General features: G+C 35.5%; 1 protein-coding gene across 1 annotated transcript in view; it reads right to left on the bottom strand.

Moving 5' to 3' along the window:
• Positions 1-19,006, bottom strand: part of ARMC4 (armadillo repeat containing 4) — a 48,776-nt gene extending 29,770 nt beyond the window's left edge. The window contains exons 1-7 of the mRNA XM_010011657.1: positions 18,866-19,006; positions 18,374-18,583; positions 17,971-18,207; positions 16,515-16,625; positions 15,861-16,015; positions 12,243-12,485; positions 4,426-4,540 (exon numbers count right to left, since the gene is read on the bottom strand). Coding sequence (XP_010009959.1) covers positions 4,426-4,540; positions 12,243-12,485; positions 15,861-16,015; positions 16,515-16,625; positions 17,971-18,207; positions 18,374-18,583; positions 18,866-18,973 — 1,179 coding nt within the window. The 5' untranslated portion in view covers positions 18,974-19,006. The remainder of the gene's footprint in view (positions 1-4,425; positions 4,541-12,242; positions 12,486-15,860; positions 16,016-16,514; positions 16,626-17,970; positions 18,208-18,373; positions 18,584-18,865) is intronic.
• Between the last annotated feature and the right edge of the window lie 1,927 nt (positions 19,007-20,933).

Genomic DNA, 20,933 nt, shown 5'->3' with positions numbered 1-20,933 from the left:
ATAGAATTGCAAGAAGCATAACAAGGAAAACAAAGAAACTGGAAAATGCTGTACATACTCAAGTAGGGAATTTTGACATTATAGGCTTAACCAAAGACTGGTACGTAAACAAAAATATATTGGTACTATTTAAGTAAATTTTTTAAAATATAGAACAAATGAACAACAGTGTGTGTTATGGCCATGACTGATCCTTATACACCAGTTTTAAATTAGCAAAATGTGTAAACAAAGCATCTTAATTCATTTAAAACAGTAAATACTTTTACTATTTGTTAAATATCAGAAGAATTTCCAAGTTCAACTATATTTCTTTGTTACTTTTAGTAGAGATATATTTTCTGTGGTTTTATACATACGGCTATGTTAAAATATCCATAAGAAGCAAAATCTGTGTAAGAATCCTAAATATCATGGGTCAGCAGCAGCATATTTTCCACCCACAGGTTAACTCCAGACTGCTGCCTCCAGTAGAAATCACTTCCTCACTATATAATACATTTGCAGTCATGAAGGCTACTTGACCTCCATACATACCCATCTCAAGACCCTTCTCTCTTAAACCTAGTTTAGTTTTGATTCTGGTTTGGTTTTGTTTTTTTTTTATTTTGTATCATCATGGACATTCTTTTTCCTCATATGTAGGAAATACACAGACAACTTTAAATGGCTGATCATCCTTCATCACACCCATGAAATTCCACTGCAGAGCTGAAAGGGATGCAATAACTTGGAGAGGGGGGAAGAGAATCATGCTTTATCAGAAAAGTGTGAGATGTCATTTTACAAGTACATTTGAAGAAAACAGAGTAACTTTCTCTCTCTCTTCTCACAAATCTCCAGCCTCAGACTGTTTACTTAAATTATTTTGATAGACTTTATATGTAGCTGGCTTCCAGAAGTTCTTTAAGAAAGCCTTCACAGTTGTAGCTATAATAAAAGCTAAAACTGAAACTCTGAAAGTTGAAAGCTGGTACACAAGCGCCAACAAAGGACAGAGAAAAAGATGATGCCTGACATTACCATTCCTACCCTAATGTTTGTACCCAAAACTACTAAATATGGGGATGGAAAATAAGCCCTACAACTTTTTCTTTTTCTTTCTTTTTCTCTTTTTCTTTCTCTCTTTTTTATTTTTTCCTTTTTCTTAGATTTATTTCAACACATTCTATTTCAAGCTTACTCTGTGAGGAAATAGGTATTTTCATACAAACTCAGGTTGGCAGTGTTCCTCTTATTGGCACTATGCCTTTGGATGAATTTTATAATAGCCCAAATAACATCTTTGTAGAGTTTCTCTAGATTTTTCTGATGTACATTGCGAGAACTTTATAAACACTGTTTTTCAAAGAAGCATCATAACCAAATATTGCTGTTCCAACATCAACAGCGTTGAGTAGACTTTTCTTAGCCATTTTTCATAATCATTTGTGTTTCTTGGACAGTGCACTTACACTTTGTCATTACCATGTGCCTGCAGTAGTAACTTTTCCTTTTGGAAGTAAGGAACTAATTAATAAGAAACTGCTCCTATTAAGATAATTCCTTTGAATAAATGGCATTCTTGTCTATTTAAGGCTTATATTTTAAAGAAGTATGAACTAATTTATCCAAGATAATGAGATATTTGTCTAAGACTCTGAGGTGCACTCTTAGGTGCTGGGCAAATTTGCTTAGGAGAGTTTTACCCCCCAAGTTATAGCAATGTCAGCCTATCCGTAAGATCTTCACTCTACAAGAAATTCTTAAGTCTAAAAGCATTTAAAACTAATCCTGGCATATAGAAGTGATGACTGATACCAAACCAATATTATGGCTGTCAGAACTGTAACAGTTTATGTACTACAGTACATATGTACAGTAGTACATATTTATGTACTACATAAATTGTACTATGTACAATTTATATCCTCTATTTAAAAAGTCTCAGATCTGTCATGGATTAAATATCACTAACGTGTATCGTATTGCTGTAACAAAAAACATTCTTCAGCTATTTCACACGGATACAATTCTATTCTATGGGAAGTACTTTGAACTGGCTACCATACTGTAACTCTTGACATATATATTCTAGGGTTATGGGAATTTGGATTCTTCTCCCTTTTCAAATTTAACTTCCTGTCTAACAGCAGGCAAACTAGTTAGACTCAAAAGCTCAAAACCAGCTAGCACTTAAACATCTTGAGAATTCAAGTCTTGGACTTTGTGGCTCTTACCCTCCAAATGGTGAAACAGGAATGGTAGACTTTCCAACCTTAAGCAGATTATGGGAAGTGCTTGAGATAGATGGAATCATATACTCACATACTACATACTCACATACAACAACAGCCCTATCATTATGATAGATTATCTTCTAAGATTTTATAAATATCACAGGAAATAACCTTTAAGTTGGATTTAAGTATTCGTAAGTACAGAAAATGTCTGTGCAGAAAATGGATGCTGTACTACGTTGTAAGAAAACTTTGTTTCTAATACTATTAACAAGTTCTAGTACATCAGTGAACTTCCACACTACAGAAGAGAATCACAGCTTCCACAAGAGAACACAAAAAGAAAACAAATCCAGATTCCAAGATCACAACTATTTGAAACATGGTTTGCAGTCCCAAGCACAGGCTTGGAAAAGCCAGAATGCACATAAACTTTTTAAAGTCATAAACTTATTACTGCTTTTGAATCAAGCACTGCACATGCTTCTTGGAAGACCATGTAAGTTTGTGAATATTAACTTTGAATAAAAAAATCAAAATTTTGTTTATATAGAAACAGTTACTGCACGTCCACAGTGTGGCTATAATCACTGCTTTATACATATTTCTTTCCATTCAGTGTCAGAGGAAAGGGTATTATTGGTAGGTTTGTTTCAGTGTACCACTCTGTCTCAGTCTCACACAAAGAACTCTTTGTGGGGTCACAGATTAGCATTTGCGCAGGCAGCCAAGAGAGATGAAAGGAGGATGGCTACACTAAGGATGTACATAGCTTACACTCATCAAATACTCCAAGGGAAAAAAAAAAATCCAAGACAAAAATCCACATAGTCTATAATTTCAGTAGCTGTCCCTGATTGTGCTTTTAGTGGAAGCTCTAGAAACGTGCTGTTCTACTCTGGTACTATAGGACGAAGAGTCTTACACGTGATAAGTATTACCTCAGTACTGAGATCAAGCAATATTTTAACGTTTAGTTACATAGGACTATTGTTCAAGAGAGATGAAGGTATAGTCATATCTTGACAGAGAAGAAATGTATACACCCCACCATTTGGTAACAAAGAAAATTACTATACTATAGTGCACATTAAAAAAAAAAAAGTGGGGGGGAGGGGGCAGGGAAGATAACCAGCATTTCTGAAACATGGCAAGCAAGCTGCCATTTTAAAAATCATTGTAAAGAAATAGAAAATGCTTAAGTTATAAAAATCAAGACCAAATATTCTCACAATACTTTCATCCATGTATCTACATTCATCCATCTATATAAACCAAAAGCAACCTTACAGTGTTCAGTTTCAAATAGGAAACACTGCCTGCAAAGAATGCAAAGGGTGTCCAGCACTTTGAAGGAATTTCCATTCTTTCAGGATAGTCAGGATCTCAAATGACAAGTAGAAGGATATATATTTGTGGTATAGTAGAGAGAAGATGCAGAAGTTGCATTAAATACAGACGTAAATTAGAAATGGAAGACATTACTGTACTGGGATTATGGATTAAAGACTACTTAGTATTCTAGGAAACTTCTACTGGGAAACAAAATTTTCCCCATTTATTTTTACCACAGGTCAGTCAGTGGTAAGAATTCAGTGCAGATGACTTACAGCTTATACTTGCCATTTTATCTCTATTTGGAAACTGACATGAAATAAATGAATAGCTCAGTCTTCTGTGTACAACTGACCTGCACAACAACCACTATTCACAACTGGCACTTTTTGTTGGCAGTCTGAGCAGAAAATCTAAGGATTACATTGGCACCGAGTCTGAAATACGCTCTGAAACCAAATGATGGTCTCTTGAGAACACAGCTGAAGTACCTCATAGTGGAGAACAACTACAACTATCTCTGTTATTAATAGCCTGTGAGTAAAAAAAAAAAAATAATCTGTTTTCAGCATTATCAGATTTTCAGCATGCTTTATATGCGAACAATAAGTTTAGGTCCTGATTAAGTTATCAAAATATATTTTGCAAATACAGCAAGCACTGTTAAGGCAAACCAGAATGCTATAATGAGTGCTAGATGGAGGACTATTCACTTTTGAAAAGTGAATATACCATTTTATTAAGCAATTATCAGAATGACACGAAGAGAGTGTAAAGAGCAAACAGCAAAGTACTGCTGTAAATCATCCAAATATAAAAATTATATATGGGGATATATAACACAAAACTATTCCTTTAAATACTTTCTTACCTTAGCATTATCAATGCAAGGACAAATAGCCCAGGCTGCACTTGCTTGAATATCTGGATTAGGATTTTTCAACAATGACCATAACAAACGAACTCCATCTAGACGGTCAATTATTCTATTGCAGAAACAACGGAGATAATGAAGAGATAATTAATTACAGAGTAGACAACATTAAATTTTAAAAATGTTTGTTTGGAACATTGCTTTAAGAAGTACTAGTATGATTTTTTTTAACATACTGTTTTGCTTTATGTAAGTGCTTGTGTTTTATAGTCAGCTAATTGCCATCAACATACTCAGTAAACAGTGCTTACTACAGCAGATGGGTGTGAACAAATGATGTAAAGATAGAATACATTTTCTAACTAAATCTCATTAATGTGGTTTACTTTTTTCTCAGCACTGTCATTCAAAATTCTTATAGAAGATAAACTATATTATAACCAGGACTCATATAAACATGAAAACAAGCATGTGACTTTTTAACGATCTGCATGCAAAGTTAAATCTGAATTCAAGCATACTGGCTTCTTTCATATAGTAACAAATACTTTCCAAAACAAATATTTATGCCCAAAACTATGTACTTAACATTTTATTCAGTCTATGCCTAATGTATTTACCTTACTCTATGACATATTTTAAAACACTATGTTTCTAATCTAGCATTAGAAATTAAAATGGTCACACCACAGTGCATCCTTTGTTGGGCATGAATAACGTGTAACTTGTTTCCCCATGTGTTCCTTACCAACAGGACTAACACTGAACGCTATGTCATAATTACTTAAACACACTGTAATCAAAGTATTTTTGCGACTAGCTGAAAAATGAATTATCATCAGAATCATCTCTAGACCATCTGTGTTATGTTTACATATCAATCAGGCTTGGGGATCATAACTTCACATTAGGGTCCAGTGAATACCTTAAATGGAAAGGAAGGTCAAACAAGACTTAATGGTCTTTACACACATGCCGTTTTTTCAAAAAGATATGTTAAACCCAAAGCAGATGAGCTGAAGGTAAAGAAAAGCAAGTACACCTTCAATGGCTAACCTCAAAAGTAAAAATCCAATTGTATAAAGAGTAAAAAATTACATATTTAGTTGTAAATACAAGGTACATCTAAATACAGATTGTGCTTAAAATCATCAGATAAAACATCTCATTTGTGTTCAGTATATATAGGTTTGCCAGGAATTTTTTTAACCAATTGTAAAATCAGCTTTGTATGTAATCCTATCACCATTTGCAGCAGAAATAATAATTACGCACATGAACTCTGACTAAAATAACCAAGGATTTTATTCATGATGCTTTGATACAAACTGGTTAAATATGTTTTTCAAAAGAATACTTTTTGCACAAAACTACAGTTAAGAGGAGACATTGTAAGTTTTTTAAGATCTGCTAATTTTAGTACAGCTTATTTTATTTTACTCAGCTCCAAATCAGCTGCAAGAAAATCATCATTCAAATGACAAATTCAGAAGTCTCAACTTAACAAAATAAAACAGCATGATAACAAACTACACGATTACATACATACATATACATGTTCACATAGTAATTGTGATGTAAATAAAAGCTTCGAAACAAGCTTTTCAACCTCTCCAAACCTTGAACACTTTTAAACAATTTTAACATCACTTTCCTGTCATTTCAGAAAGCACAAGGAATTTTTTCCTATATTGGAATTAATTAAAAAATAACCCATGAATCTTTCTACTAGTCAAGCAGAGTACTGACCATTTACCAACATGAGGTACTTCCTCCCAAGAGAGGCTAAATATAAATGACCCAGCTCCAACCAGTATATAAAAATCAAGAGATAGAAGACAAACACTGAGCTCAGATTTTTCCACCATACTTTAAAAAGTAAACTCTAGGTTGATTTATCTTTCCTTTCTATTTTTTTTAAAGCTTCCTTTTCAATTTAAAGTTTACTTTCATTTTCTTTTCAGATTTCTTGTTCTCTCTTCAGCTTTTAAAGGTTAACTAGCTTTACTTTATGTTTCATTTTCTTAAGAAGAGTAGTGACTTTTGCTTGAGGACCAGAAAGACCAATTGTCCTAGACCCAACAGAACAGAATACCTAAAAGTGTAGTCCTCCGACCATTCAACATGTATAAAATCAAACTAAAACCCAGCATGGACTAAACTAACAAATCTCCAAATTACATTGTTCATCACTGATTACTGCTTTCTCCCAGTTCCGCTAGATTAACTCCAATGAAAAGAACTCTACATGAAAAGAACTATGCTCTTATACTCTCATATTGTTGTATAATCACCATACAAGCACAAACCTCTTTATTTTCATCTTGCTGATAACATATATTTGCCAGTTAAGAAAGCACTGCTGAAGAATTCAATTTTTCTATGGTTTCACTATAAAGTGTAGCGAATGAAGAAAATGGGTGTTAAATGAGCATATCTGCTATAAAAGCAAGGAAATACTAAAATAAATGACCCTGAAAAATGTTTCCTCTATAAAAGTGCTTAGACATTAGTATCTTTTCTATGTGAAAAGTCCTTTTTAAAGTGGACAAAAATACAAATGTATGTCTTTACAAATAAAAAAAAGAAAGAAATGGGAAAATATACCTGTAATCTTGCAAATTTCAGCTCTGATGGTATAACAATATTCCAATTTGCTTTTGTATATGGCTTTTGTATCTAATTTTCTTCCCCGGATTTATTATGACATTATTAGCAGGATGCTGTAATAAAGCTACTTACCACATTAAATACAAGCAAACACACCTTAAAATTTACTTTCATTGGCATTCAATTCTGTATCGATCCATGGCTACTACGTTAATCACTCTGTGTTTACAGTCATGTAATGATATATTTTATAATACTTTTTTGACATTATGATGATAAAATTAAACTACAGTTAAATCAGCATTAAGCAATCACTCACAGGGCTGTTAAAGGACAGGTCTTTTAATAAAGATATAGAACTTTTTCTTTGAAAGCTGAAGGGAATCTCATATAAGCTGAAATAATACGATATTTAGTTCATTTTATAAAGTTCAAATATTTAACTGCTTTACCGAATAGCTGAATTGTATGTATGTAATGTATCTAATGTGCAGAACACTATCAGTAGTCAAAATCCTAACAGACATGAAAGTCATCTAAAGTAGAAATAAAAACTTTATCATATGTAATTGCTGTCTGGTGCTTCACTATAAGTAACATAACAACACTTAAATATGCAGAGTTCAGAAGCAAGAAGCCAGATTCTGAACTCTTGTGGCTCTATACCTTAACGTAACAGAGGCATCTCCCAATAGGCCTCGACCAAGAAGGCCAGCTGGCCTCTTCTGATTCAAAGCTCTGTGCCTCGTCATAGACTGTTCTTATTTGATCATTGATATATTTAGAACAAGGTACAGATTATTCTCCTTCAAAATAACCAAAAGTAGTTGTATTGGCAGTTAGAAACAGCTGGAGTGAAGGGATGCTCCTATCACACACTCCTGTGCTGGTCAGATATGATTAGAGCACAGGTGAAGGGGTATGCAGGTGACATCACTTCTACAAAAAAGGTAACTAGAAGATGTATGAGCAAAATATCTTCCTGGTATCCACACAGAACAGCTGATCTAAAGTGTACATAGAATACGTCTCATAGGCAAATAATACCAATGCAATAAAACCCATTTAGAGAGTTCTGTAATGTCTAGGTTACAGTGAATTAGTACTTGCTATTTGACCTAGTGCAGATAATTTAACAAGGTATTTTTTCTAATAACTTTCGTTGGCTGTTTACAATCAACAGTTGTTTAATAAAGACTCTTCAGTTCATTTTATTTAAGAACTTTGGTATCATGACATCAGTGAACACCATGAGATCTCTGTGCAAGACATGGGTCACAATTTTAGAAATTTAGTTTGGTCTTTTTTACATATCTGAAACTAGCAATGCTGTTAATCTGAAATAGTACTGATCTCTCAAATTCAAACTTAATATTGAACATTTCCAGTAGAAACTTCAACATGAATTTCTTAAACACACATACATACACACAGCCTAGACATCTGTTTGTCATAGCTATCATCTTTCTCTGTTACAGTGTTATTTGCCAGAACTTTTGAGAACTCTAGTTTAATTGCCTGCCAATATAGACCACAAATACAAATGTAAATAAACAAAGTTATACTGACTCTGTATTGTGCTCACTGTAAGATTACAGGGTTTAATTCTGGCAGAATGTAATCTCGTCTTTTTCGAAACCACAATTTAGCATGTTTCTTAAAACTTTCACTAGTTACTGTGGACTGCTTTGATAAATAGTATTATATACCAATGACTCAAACTCCATCTGTTTGGCTAAAATAATTGTACATTTTAGTTTTTAAGATTCCAAACCCTCAGTTTTGAATGCTAGAGATGAAGTCTATGGATTTTCAAAATTAAAAGAGCAAATGATAATCTAGTGGCAGTTAAAGAATAAGCACTAGTCCTCTGTTTTTAGTAAGAGAAAATGAGTAATGTAAAAAGTTCCTCAAAAGCAATACATCTTTTAAAAAAGATAAAAGATGTACGCAGCAGCATCTCTGCCAGTGGCTGTGCAGCCAACTTGAATATGGAGAACAGCTTCATGCTGTCCACATAACAGTAAGGAAGTTCAGTCACATAGTTATGCTTTTTGTAAGATAAGTTGACTTATCTTTTGCTGTGAGAGAAGCTGGATGCTGTTCTTTAATTTATATAGCTCAATAGAGTCAAAAAGAACCATTTAATGGCTTGATGTTGCCTTAAAGGAAAGGCTTAGTGCAGAAATGTAACATTATTGTACCTTCTACTTCTGCAACTACTTCCACAGTAGTTGTAGAAGTTAAAATGTCAACTTGTAAACATGGCAGAGACAAAATATGTAAAAGCCATATAGAAGCTGTAGATCCACCTTTGCTGACCTTCTAGTACCTCTTTGTCAGTGCAGTCTTCCTCCATGGAACATATGATAAACATACAATATTTCCCTCAGAAGTTAACTGCACTGCTTCGTAGAATGTTCTTCATTTTTATATAACCCATATTATTATTTTATTTCTTATATTAATCCCATCGTCTTCCTTACATACCCTTGAATCATTCACAGAAACTACATGAGCACCAGTCTCGGTCTGAATGGTTTCCACATAGCTACTGCTGCAAGTATAACAACATTCAAAATAGAAGGCTGCTCAACTGAATATTTAGTCTCTAAGCCACACTTTGTTAAACACACAGCTAATAAAATATAAGAAAATATCTGAAAATTCTCAATCCTTACAAGGGCTTGATACTCTCTTTAGATTTTCCTGCTTTGTTCTGTGCTTCTAGTACATATGAAAGTCAATGATAGCAGAATCCAGAAAAATCATCATAGTTTTCAGAATTTCTGTAGTGCCAAATTAAAAAAGTAACTCTTTAAACAGCGCTTGTCTGTAACAGATGACAAAGAAAACAAGCCTCCAGACCCATCAGCCAAATTTGTCAGGAGAAAAGCTAATAGTAGACAACAACTTATCTAGAACCCTTCAAGCCATTCAGAGGAATAACTGATTATGAAATAAGTAATGTAATAGGCCTCCAGCCAGATGAACCAGGAAGACCAGAAACAGCAAAATACCAACCTGCAAAGGGAAGTTCTCATCGCTCATCATTAAGTATCATGTATATACTTCAAGGCTACAAGTGGCTTGGCTTTGCTTCGTTCTGGAAGACAACCTTGGCACATCTCCACATCCTTGTTAAGGTCTGTTCTTTTGCTTAAGAACTCCAAAAAATGTTTACAGAAAGAGAATGAACTCCACAGTAGCTTCTAACAAGTCTACTTATTGTTTTAGTCCCCAATTCTGTAAATTCCGTAAAACAGCCTATGTATTTTCATGTCTTTGGTCACTTACTCTTCCCAAAAAGGAGAGTAGTTTGGATGAGGAGCTACTATTTCAATTCCTGTTGTACTGATCTGAGAGGAGGAGAAGGGAGAGGAATGGATGTCCCTTTTTTGGGGGGGGGGGTGTGTGTGTGTGAAGTGCTCTTAACTCTGTGAGAGGCAGAGCACTCAACCAAGCAAGAAGTGTCCGGTGTCAATGTGCTGGTGTCAAATGTTTTAACTAAGCATTGTTTTTAAATATTTTGCTGGATTGGTATCAATCTGATCCACACCTGGATGAAACATGCCTTGGGAAAAGATAGCAGCATTATCTCTTCTATTACTACAAGTCTAACTAGCACAATAGTATCATAGAATCAACCAGGTTGGAAATGACCTTTAAGATCAGCAAGTCCAACCATTCCCCCAGGTACATGTCACAGTCTTGCTAGCAATAATAATTTTTGTATAACAGTTTTTCTGTAGTAGTAGAAAGTATATTCTCCTCTTGGTCCAAGATCTTGCTTACTTGCCAATGTTTTAAAATATTTTTAAAAACATTTTAAAAGTTGAGAATCTTCAAAAGAGAAATTTTTACAGATGAACCAAATTCGACATTTGATTCCTTTGTCCACTCTTTGCAAACTCTGTAAAATTTTGATTCAAACAACCTGTACTCTTTCCTTCTTAAAAACAAGATGGACTTTGTTCTATCACAATTTTAGCAGCAACATGTGTTATTTTTTGTGCTTATACTGACCACATTCCAGTATGAAGGTATCCATACTCACATACATATACACACATACACATACATACAGCTACAAGTGATATTCCTGAGTATTGGAGTATCTCTGAGACTTATAAATTTGTATTTATTGGCATTCAAATTTCTCAGTTGGTTTACAACACTAATTCTGTAAGGTTAACATATTACTCCAAAGGCTGATTTTTAGTAAGGTATGTCATGAAAGTGATTTCATCTATTTATATTTTCATGCTACATGGCTAACTGTTCACACAACCCATGTTTACAGTTGTGTACCATCTAGCCTTTTGCCACTGGGTGACAGCCAAAGCATGAAAACAAAAGCCCTATTCAGGAAAGGAATTCCCTGCACTGCTATATGAATATCAAGTGAATTATGCAAATCAGAACAGGAGGAGCTTAATAAAACTCTCTTTCTGACCTTCCTTATGTATGGGGAGGGAAATATGCCAAGAATTTTGATGTAAACATCCCTGTAAGGGAACAGTAGAGCACAGCAAATGCCAACCTCAGCATTTATCTGAAACTATCATAAAACTCAAGGATCTTTTTCATTTGCACAAATCTACATCACAAAAATCAAAGAAAGCACCAACTTTCTCAGTAAAAAGGAATTCTTTTTCTTTGGTTTTGCAAAGCAATAAGAGGGGAGAAAAGAGTCCAAAGAAAGTCTGAGTTCATAAAAGGAATGATAGAAAGGGAAAAAATAGATAAAATACAAATAATTCTCTACGTTAAAATTTTTAGAAGTATTTTTCATGACAGCAAATGTGCACATTTCCTTTTAGAATTGCTTTCTCTAATTTAGGCTATTATTTATGATGTGAGAACAGATGTAAAAGGACAGGGCAAAACAGGTACCTATCATATAGCACTTTAAAATGGTGCTCTCTGATTTTGAATTTTAACTTTAAGACAAATCAGTTTACTAAAGGTTTATCTGATTTTCCACAAAATGCTAAAGCTTTACATTCTATATATTTCCTTTATTATTATTATTTAATATATAGCACATTTTACAGTAGAATGTAACTAACCCACACATCCCTGTGGAAAACAAGAAGTAAAGCATCCTTTTAAGTCAGATTAGGATGACTATATTTGAGTTAGAATTACTACATTACTTTTTTCCTTCAAAATTTAGAATGCTATGAATATGAATGGCTTACATCATAGTTTCAGGTTCTGTTGCACAAGCTCCCACTGTTTTGGTGACATTCACAAGTAGTGCCTGATTAGTTCCAGTAAGTAACTTCACTAGAGGTGGTATTCCCCCACATCTACGGATAGTACTTCGATTTACTGTCTCCTGGCAACATTCTCCCAGTGCTCCAACGATATTTATGAGGACTTCTTCAGGCTGATCAGTAAGCAGTCCTACCAAAGTTTCTACGACTTTATATTCCCGAAATCTAAAAAACAGCAATAAAACCAAAGTTGTTATTTTCAGTATGTTACTGTTGTAAGTTTAATTTTATAATTAAAGTATCATTATAATTGAAGCACAATGTTTAATTTCTGTATGTAAATTAGCTTGTTGAAGAAACCACAATACAGATAAACCATTTCAGGTCTTGGAAGTGTGACACTGTCATGGTTTAAACCCAGCTGGCAACTAAGCACCATACAGCTGTTTGCTTTCTTGCCCCCAAATGAGATAGAGAGAAAATCAGAAGGGTAAAAGTGAGAAAACTCATGGGTTGAAATAAAGACAGTGTATTAGATAAAGCAAAAGCTGTGCACGAAAGCAAAATAAGGAATTAATTCACTACTTCCATTGCAGTCAGGTGTTCAGTCATCTCTAGAAAAGTAGGGCTCCATCACGAGTCATGGTTCCTTAGGAAGACAAACCATCGCTCTGAATATCCCACCCTTCCTTTTTATTCCCCCAGCTTTATATGGTATGAGATAACCCTTTGGTCAGTTGAAGTCAGTTGTCCTGGCTGTGTCCCTTCACAACTTCTTGTGCACACCCAGACTACTCACTGGTGGGTTAGAGTGAGAAGCAGAAAAGGACTCAACCCTGTGTAAGCACTGCTCAGCAGTAACCCTGGAATCATAGAATAGTTAGGGTCGGAAAGGACCTTAAGATCATCTAGTTCCATGGGCAGGGACAACACCACTCACTAAACCATGTCGTCCAAGGCTCTGTCCAACCTGGCCTTGAACACTGCCAGGGAAGCATTTACCACTTCCTTGGGCAACCTGTTCCAGTGCCTCACCACCCCCACAGTAAAGAACTTCTTCCTTATATCTAATCTAAACTTCCCCTGTTTTAGTTTGAGCCCATTACCCCTTGTCCTATTGCTACAGTCCCTGATGAAGAGTTCCTCTCTGGCATCCTTGTAGGCCCCCTTCTGATATTGGAAGGCTGCTAATGAGGTCACCACACAGCCTTCTCTTCTCCATGCTGAGCAGCCCGAACAATCAGTTGTACATGTGGCTTTTCTTTCATACAGAAGGTATAGTATTTTTTGTATTTTGATGGCAGAACTAGAACTGCGTCAATAAAAGTTAATCTTTCCAAGCTGGTTTATCAGTATAACAATTGAAGTAACTGAGGAATAAGAAACTTTCATTTTTCATCATTCAAGTCTTTGCTTAACGAGAAAATTTTTCTGTTTGCTATAATTTGGAAATATCTCTAATTTTCAAAGAGAAAACATCAACAGCATGAAAAAGAGCAGCAAAGCAAGCAAACGATTTAAAAAAATACCCTGTTTTTCTCTGGCTACTTTATCTGTGTTACACATCAGCTGCTTTACAGATGGAATGGTATGAGCTGGCTCTGCAATGGGCAGGCTATGCTCTGACAGAGCTGTTGGCTCGGGCCATCTTGTGTCCAGAAGCAGTACGGCTGCTTGCTTGCAAACTGGAACCTGAGCTAGTCAGTCCCAGGCACCTGTACCAGCTCACTGCTGAGTCAGCACATCTCAGCAATGTACTTCAGGTATAGGAAATACTGTGGAGTAGTTTGAAGATACGTGCAGGAACCAGCAGGGTTCGACAGTCCTAGCTTCATGCAGACTCAAGCTCATCCCTCTAGATCTACTTACGTGTTTTCATATTATTCTCCCTCCCTGTTCTGCAGTGCCCTCCCATCGCGAGTGGATAGGGTTTACTGCTTCAGACTCAGAACTACATGATACACTAATTCAGCTCAAGCCTGGAGCTGTGCCTGGCTAGTAACCTTTGTGGAGCATCAAGCACTTGCCAAGGATGTGTGAGTAGCTCAGAAAAAATCTATTTGCATTTGGCAGAATTATTTGCTACAGCTATTTATTAGTATAATAAATAAAACAGGCGAGAGCTCATTCTCTAGCCCTGAGGAAAATGAGCACAACACAGCATCCATATGACTAAAATCTCTTACCCTCACAATTCAGGGTGGCCTCACCCATTCTGCCTAATGGAAACAATCTGTTGTCTGAACAGTTCCCAAAGAGTGTCTGGGCACTGTCTGGGAGAGCACTTGCTGACACCAGCCAAACTGTGCAAGGGACTGTGATAAAAAGTTAAACAGTATGGAGAATCATAACATAGTGCCTTAACCCTAAAGGTTTGGCCCAGTTCAGTTTACTAGTATAGATGAAGCCATTCAGTCCATCTCATCACTCACTGATTCACAACCTGGATGTCTCTTGTGCAGACACTCAAAGCCCACAAAAAAGGATATACCATTCTGAAAAGACAGGTTACTGTACAATCAAGAATGCAAAAAGCACAGAAGCAGAGTATGTAAAGACCATAGCTTTGTAAACCAACAGCTTGGGAACTCATTTAGGACAGTAAAAAGCCAGACTATAAACCCTTATTACTAGATTCTTTGAGATTTTTATCCATCAGTTATCTACCATATCTGCTAGTCCAGCATAGTACACCTAAATCAGGGCTGCAGGAAGAGGTTACCTTTTACTGATACTCATTCCAGCCTATGAATCTTACATTCCTCTGCACCAAGCAGCACAACTTCAGTAGGCAATCTAGCATATACTCCAGTGAAGCAGGCTTTTTTTCTTTGAGGTATGGTGAATGAATATGATACATTAATTTCAGATGTGAAGATTGAGCATTCCCAATCATTAAGCTGTTCCATGAAAGGTGGAGGGTGGTAACTCCTGCTGTCACATTCTCAGATAACCACTCAGGACCCTGATGCTGAGAGGTTTAGGTACCTACTGTAGGACTCTCATCAATTAATTCCACTCATTTGCAAGTTGGGTGTACAGCTTGAGATACTTTTCTGAGCCCCTTCTGTAGTCAAGGAGAGAGGAGTCTGGCCTAATTATCTTAGATTCCGTTATCTTAGATTCCAGTATATATTTCTAAAGTAGGTGAACCTAACATGTATTAGATATCTACCCTAGAATGAGATAATTTGTTCTCTCTGTCTTGGCATAAAACATGAACTCTAAGTGTGCTAACTACTCTATCATGCAGCAGTGATTCTGGTTTGTAAACTACAGAGAGGAGTGGGGATATCAGATGCCCCTATGTATTAAACATTTAGCATGTGCTAGTACACCTCCATTTAGTACCTGCTAGTACTCAATGTCCTATATCTTAACTATTTTTTAGAGGCACCAATTGTCCCCATTGACTCTTAAGATTCTAGGAACTTAATGCTCTCTCCACCATACTCTGATGAGCTCAGGTGGCACTATGAAACCAGAGATGAAAGCCCAACGTATTCTAAAGTACTTTTTTGAAGAGTAATGACATAACAATTTTGAAAACAATAGAGGCCCATAAAATCAAAACATGATAATGTAAAATTAAATTCTCACTTTGCCACATTTTCTTCACTGATTGCACATTTCCAAATTGCTCCTGTCACAGCTGCTAAAAGTTGTTTGTTTTCAGAGTTAGCAAGCAGAACAGATAGTGGCTGTAGACCTCCATGCTGTCTAACCAGGTCACGTGTTTCTTTATCTTCTGCACACTATACAAGAAAAATTAAATATATATACAATGTGAAATGGGTAAAATTATTTCTTCAAAAGCTAGGTGTATTATGTTGTAACTAGTAAAAGCTAATACAGAAGAAAACATTATATTAAAGTGTCTGAATACGCTAACAACTGACTAAGAGTTTGATGGTAACTGCTCTTGTATATGCAGCAGTGCTTATACTGTCACATTGTCCTCTTTGTGAGCAAAAATCCCACAAAAAACTAAAGCAGCTCTTTGCACTGTATGTTCTACCTCTCTCCATTGCTACCTGTGCAATTTAGGGCTTGCACACAAGAAAAGCAAATAGGAACTTAATTGCAATATTAAACACACAGCTAAAATATTCTCATATGAATTATCCAAAGACCATCAACATTTTTGTAAACACATTAGAGAAATAGTAAAACTAGAAATATTAAAACTGACAACCACATGAAAACAAAGGGCTAATCCTGGTACTGATCTATCGATTTTAACAACACAATTACCTTAAATATGGCACTTGCACAATGCATCTGAAGCTCCTCATGTTCACTACTCAGATTTTTCACAAGGTACTCAATCATTCCTTCTGTCTTTATTGCAAGTCTGTAACTTGGCTAAAAAGATAAACTGCATCTTATAAATCCTGTATATTAACAGTTAATAATACCAGTCACAGTAATAATACAGTGCTACAATTGTAGGCTTTGATTTTGAGAAGCCTTGTACTATATTTTAAGTACAAGTCATCTGCATTGCCTTGAAAATAACTATTCTCTTCTCTAAGTTAATCAAATACATAAATTCTCTGCAGTGCTCTTCAAAATCACATTTAAAACCAGGTGCTGCAATGCTGATTTTGTAGCCACCTGGCTTAAACAGAATACAGAATATTCTGAAAGGTGTCCAGACTCCCTGCTCAGAGCCAAAGAAGAAAAAGATGCTTCAGAATGGGATTATGAAGTACGCACTCACTTCAACAACAGATCTATTCCTAGAACAAGGTTAGAAAAACCTGTTCTTAATTTTTTTTTGTGATCTTTTCTTCCAGATTTTAACCCATAGTCATTGTAACAGAGGACCATTATTTAAGAGAGGGAAAACATCTGTGTAAGAGATGCATTTAGTGTTATTTCTAAATTCAGCCAAATAAGAAATCTCAAAAACTTCTCCTTCTCAATACAGACTTACTGAAAATAAAATCTGCCAGGTTGCTGTCTCCTGGAACATGCACAAACCTGCACAGTTTCAAGAAGCTAATATTGAAAATACAAAGTGTTTTATAATGTAAAATCTTTTGAAAAATCATGTCTTCCATGTTTCAAATTCACAGAGAACTTATGTATATTTTTTACCTTAATGTCAAGTAAGATTCCACAAATAGAAAAATAACCACTCATCTTACTTGGCAATGGTACAAAATAATTGTATTCAAATCTACAAAGTGAATATACTCAAAGCTGTGAAACCTGCCAAGGAAATCTGTAGAAAAATCACGTATATTCCTTTCTTCTTTTTGCAATTGGTCAGACATCGTCTTACTCAATTCACAAGGATACTGTAAACCACACTGTCCTGCACTGCACTGGATGTTCCTGGCCACACCTGCAGGTTAGCTTTGCGGAATTTAAATGTACTGATTAACCAGAATATAGCATCTTAAGTTGCCAAACTTGTCAAGTATGATGAAAAAAAAAAAAGAGATAAGAAAAATAAAGCTGATTAAGGATTTCATTTCCATATATTTTCTTTCACAAAGCACTCCTCATCTTTTAAATAAAAAAAGATGTGGTTTTTACTTCATTACAAGCTGTGACTTTCTCAAAACACTTTGGCCACACAAAGCATCAGCTTCCAGATGGGTAATGGCCCTGGTTTAAGTGACAGTCAAATGCAATGCTTCCTTTTAGTAGCCAACTGGTTTAATGATTAGAAATAACTTAACTCCATGTGTTTACTTACTGTTGAGGCGCATTCTTGTAGCGTCCCCACTACTGGAGTTAAGATGCTTGCATGTGAACATTTGAGCCATCTAGCTAATAATGGAATGCCACCAGCTTTACGGATTGCTTCTTTATTTTTGGTGCTTTTGCTGCAGCTCCAGAGTGCCAAAGCCCCACAACGTGCCATTTCAGTATCTTTTGCTTGGTATGGTGTTAGACTGGTTGAACCCACTGCATCACAGTCCAACAGCCCAACCTAAAAAAAAAATTTGTTAATTTGTTAATTATCTACAGGGAAGTTTGATATTATACTCCTTTTTAATCACGGTAAAGACTACCACAAGAACCATGTATATAACGCTACACATTTTTTGGACAAAAACATTCATATGAAAAGGATATAAATTTTAATGTCTGCTTACCAGTCTCTTGATTCCTCCATGCTGCCTAACTGTTCTTTGTGCTCGTTTAAATCTAGCAACATTAGCAATTGTTTCAGCTGCCAAACATTTTAGTTCTCTGTCCAGGGAGTCCAGTATTTTCACCATGATCTCTAAGCCCCCAAGATCTGCAATTGCATGTCTGATCAGTGTATTTTGACTAATTTCCTTGAGGATTTTTAATGAACCAATCTAAATAATGGAAGATAACAAGTTAATTATTATTTAAGTATATATAAACAGAAAAGTTATTTAAAATTATGGGCTATCTAAAACATTTTATCTATAAAATTGAGTTAGAAGAAGGAAACAAAGTAAAAGAAACAGATTTTTTTTCCTAAAAAATCCTTCAAATCCAAAAAATGCAGAAATGAGAAAAGAAATGCATTTTCTTTATACCATATAACTTTGGAAATTGAAAAAATATTCTAATAGAAAGACATATTCATTGCTCTATTTGACAAAGCTACTTACCTGACATTTAATTTCTTCTGTATCAAGCAAATTAATTAACACTTCAAGACATCCAATGTCTCTGATGGCCATCTGACAAGTTTCTTGAGCCAGATTGAAATCTTTCATTGAACACAATGCAATCACAGTGGCTGTTGGATTACCTCCCTAAAATAAAGCAAATAATAAACAAATGAGGAAAACGCATTTAATACAAAATGTAGTCTATTCTACCAGCACTAGTTAAACTACTACTAAAGAAGAAACATGTTAGATTATTTCAATTCTATGGTGTTACTTAATGCAGACATAGTAAGAAATAGAATTACTGGCTTTAAGATGACAGAGGGGAGATTTAGATTAGATATTAGGGAGAAGTTCTTCACTATGAGGGTGGTGAGACACTGGCACAGGTTGCCCAAGAGAAGCTGTGGCTGCCCCGCATGTGGAAGCGCTCAAGGCCAGGAGGATGCAGCTTTGAGCAACCTTCTCTAGTGGAAGGTATCCCTGTCCATGGCAGGGGGTTGGGACTAGATGATACTTTGGGTCCCTTCCAACGCAAACTATTCTATGATTCTGTGATAATGTCTGGAAATGGCATAAAGATTGGAGAAAGAATAGCACAGTGTGACAAATGACTAGTACGGCTTGCTGTGAACAGAGTAGTAAATTAGGCAGTCAACTATTGTGAGTTTTATAAGAGTGTTTGCAGATAGCAAAAGAACAGACAGTGAATATACAAACATTTCAGAGAAGCTACCTGCATTCTTTGCATTGGTATTCACTCTGGAGGAAACCAAAGTGATTCCAATGTGTATCTTCTATTGGGGACATTTCAGAGGATTTTGCTGAAACTGAAGCCACTGCAGGAAATTTTTATTAAAGAAATCTGACATTGTGTGGAGTAACAAACTGCCATTATTAGACAGTATTCAACTGACTTATAAAGGAAATGGTGAAACAGTTGATTCAGGAAAAGTGGCATTTATCATTTCGCTTCAAATTGCCCTGTTGCCAATGCCCTGAGAAACTAAAAATGTGATGTCAACTTTGAATAAGAGTTCAAGGGCTATCCAAGGCCTTTTAGCCAAATATCTGTGCTGGACAAATTGGTAGACTGCAATAAAGAATGAGCAGACATCTGTCTAAATATGATACTCTTGAAACAATATGAGAGTCACCATGGATCTGTTATCAGATCCTTTCAAAATCTACCAACCTAGTTGATAGGTATACATAAGGATTTTTACAAAGTCCCTCCCTGATAGCTTTTAAGGAAACTAAGCCACAATTTAAGAGGAAAAGTCATTGCATGGATTGAAAAGAATGACTAAAGAATAAGAAACTGAGGCTAGGAGCAAAAAGTCAATTCAATAAAGCCATATCAGTTAGTGGAGTTCCACAGATCTATTTTGAAGTTACACAATTCAACATACTTATAAACACCCTGAAAAAGTGAAAGACTGGTTATGTGATCAAGTTTAGTGATGTTACGATTCAGGGCCGGTTGTGACAAACTGCTGAAGAACTTACTAAGACTAAGAGAGCAATAAAACAGCACATGAGAAATGATCCACATCAGAAAAAATAATCCTAACTTATAGATTAAATTAGTTTTTCAGTTGTCCATTAAAAACTAGAAATGATATCTTGAGGTTAGGGTAGATGGAAATAAAAAAGATAATGGAATATTAGGAAAAAATAGCGAACAGACAATGTCAGTGTACCACAGAAGAAATCCATGGCTCACATATAGCTTAAAAACTTCACGCAGTTCTGCAGCCCCAGTTTCAGTAAGGTTACTATAGCACTGGAAAACTATCAAAGAGCGGCAAAGATAATCCAAATATTTTCAGTCTAGAAGAGGGATGCCTGAAAGGGTATGATAGAGGTCTACAGTGTCAGGGACGGCACTGAGCACAACAGACAGGGATTCACTGTCCCGTATCTCTTTAAATACAAATATAATCTCTTATAATAATGAGGTATAATAGGATTCAGGTTGAAAATATAAAAAAGGACCTGGTTCTTCAAGTGAGGTAACAGACTAGTAGAACTAGTAGTGAAAGAATTCTACTGTGAAAGTTAA

This window comes from Nestor notabilis, unplaced genomic scaffold (assembly GCF_000696875.1).
Source record: "Nestor notabilis isolate BGI_N333 unplaced genomic scaffold, ASM69687v1 scaffold15913, whole genome shotgun sequence".
Lineage (NCBI taxonomy): Eukaryota > Metazoa > Chordata > Aves > Psittaciformes > Psittacidae > Nestor > Nestor notabilis.
Note: the sequence above shows the minus strand (reverse complement) of the source record. Positions and strands in the feature narration are given on the sequence as shown.